Source organism: Halyomorpha halys, unplaced genomic scaffold (assembly GCF_000696795.3).
Source record: "Halyomorpha halys isolate HHAL.00 unplaced genomic scaffold, Hhal_1.1 Scaffold2080.1, whole genome shotgun sequence".
NCBI lineage: Eukaryota > Metazoa > Arthropoda > Insecta > Hemiptera > Pentatomidae > Halyomorpha > Halyomorpha halys.
In genome coordinates, this window is record NW_027109558.1 from 3,354 (window position 1) to 3,855 (window position 502).

Here is a 502-nt window from a genome sequence, read left to right on the forward strand (position 1 = left end):
AATATAAATCTGCTCAAATTAGTAATTTAAAACTACACATAATGGCCCGACATACTGATGAAAAGCCTCATCAATGTCCTCATTGTGAATATAAAGCTGTTCAAGGATGCCATTTAAAAAAACACATAATGTCCAGACATACTGGTGACAAGCCTCATCAATGTTCTCATTGTGGATATAAAGCTGTTCAAGGATGCCATTTAAAAAAACACATAATGTCCAGACATTCTGGTGACAAGCCTCATCAATGTTCTCATTGTGGATATAAAGCTGTGCAAAAAAGTGTTTTAAAAAAGCACATAATGACCCAACATACTAATGAGAAGCCTCTACAATGTCCACATTGTGAATATAAAGCTGTTCACCTTAGCCATTTAAAACGACACATAATGGCCCGACATACTGACGAGAAGCCTCATCAATGTCCTCATTGTGAATATAAATCTGCTCAAATTAGTAATTTAAAACTACACATAATGGCCCGACATACTGATGAAAAGCC

The 502-nt window shown here is 35.7% G+C and overlaps 1 protein-coding gene across 1 annotated transcript in view; it reads left to right on the forward strand.

The window, feature by feature from the left end:
• Nucleotides 1–41: 41 nt before the first annotated feature.
• The window catches only part of LOC136795852 (zinc finger autosomal protein-like), a 1,694-nt gene continuing 1,233 nt past the window's right edge, over nucleotides 42–502 (forward strand). Inside the window, exon 1 of the mRNA XM_067047733.1 lies at nucleotides 42–456. Coding sequence (XP_066903834.1) covers nucleotides 42–456 — 415 coding nt within the window. The remainder of the gene's footprint in view (nucleotides 457–502) is intronic.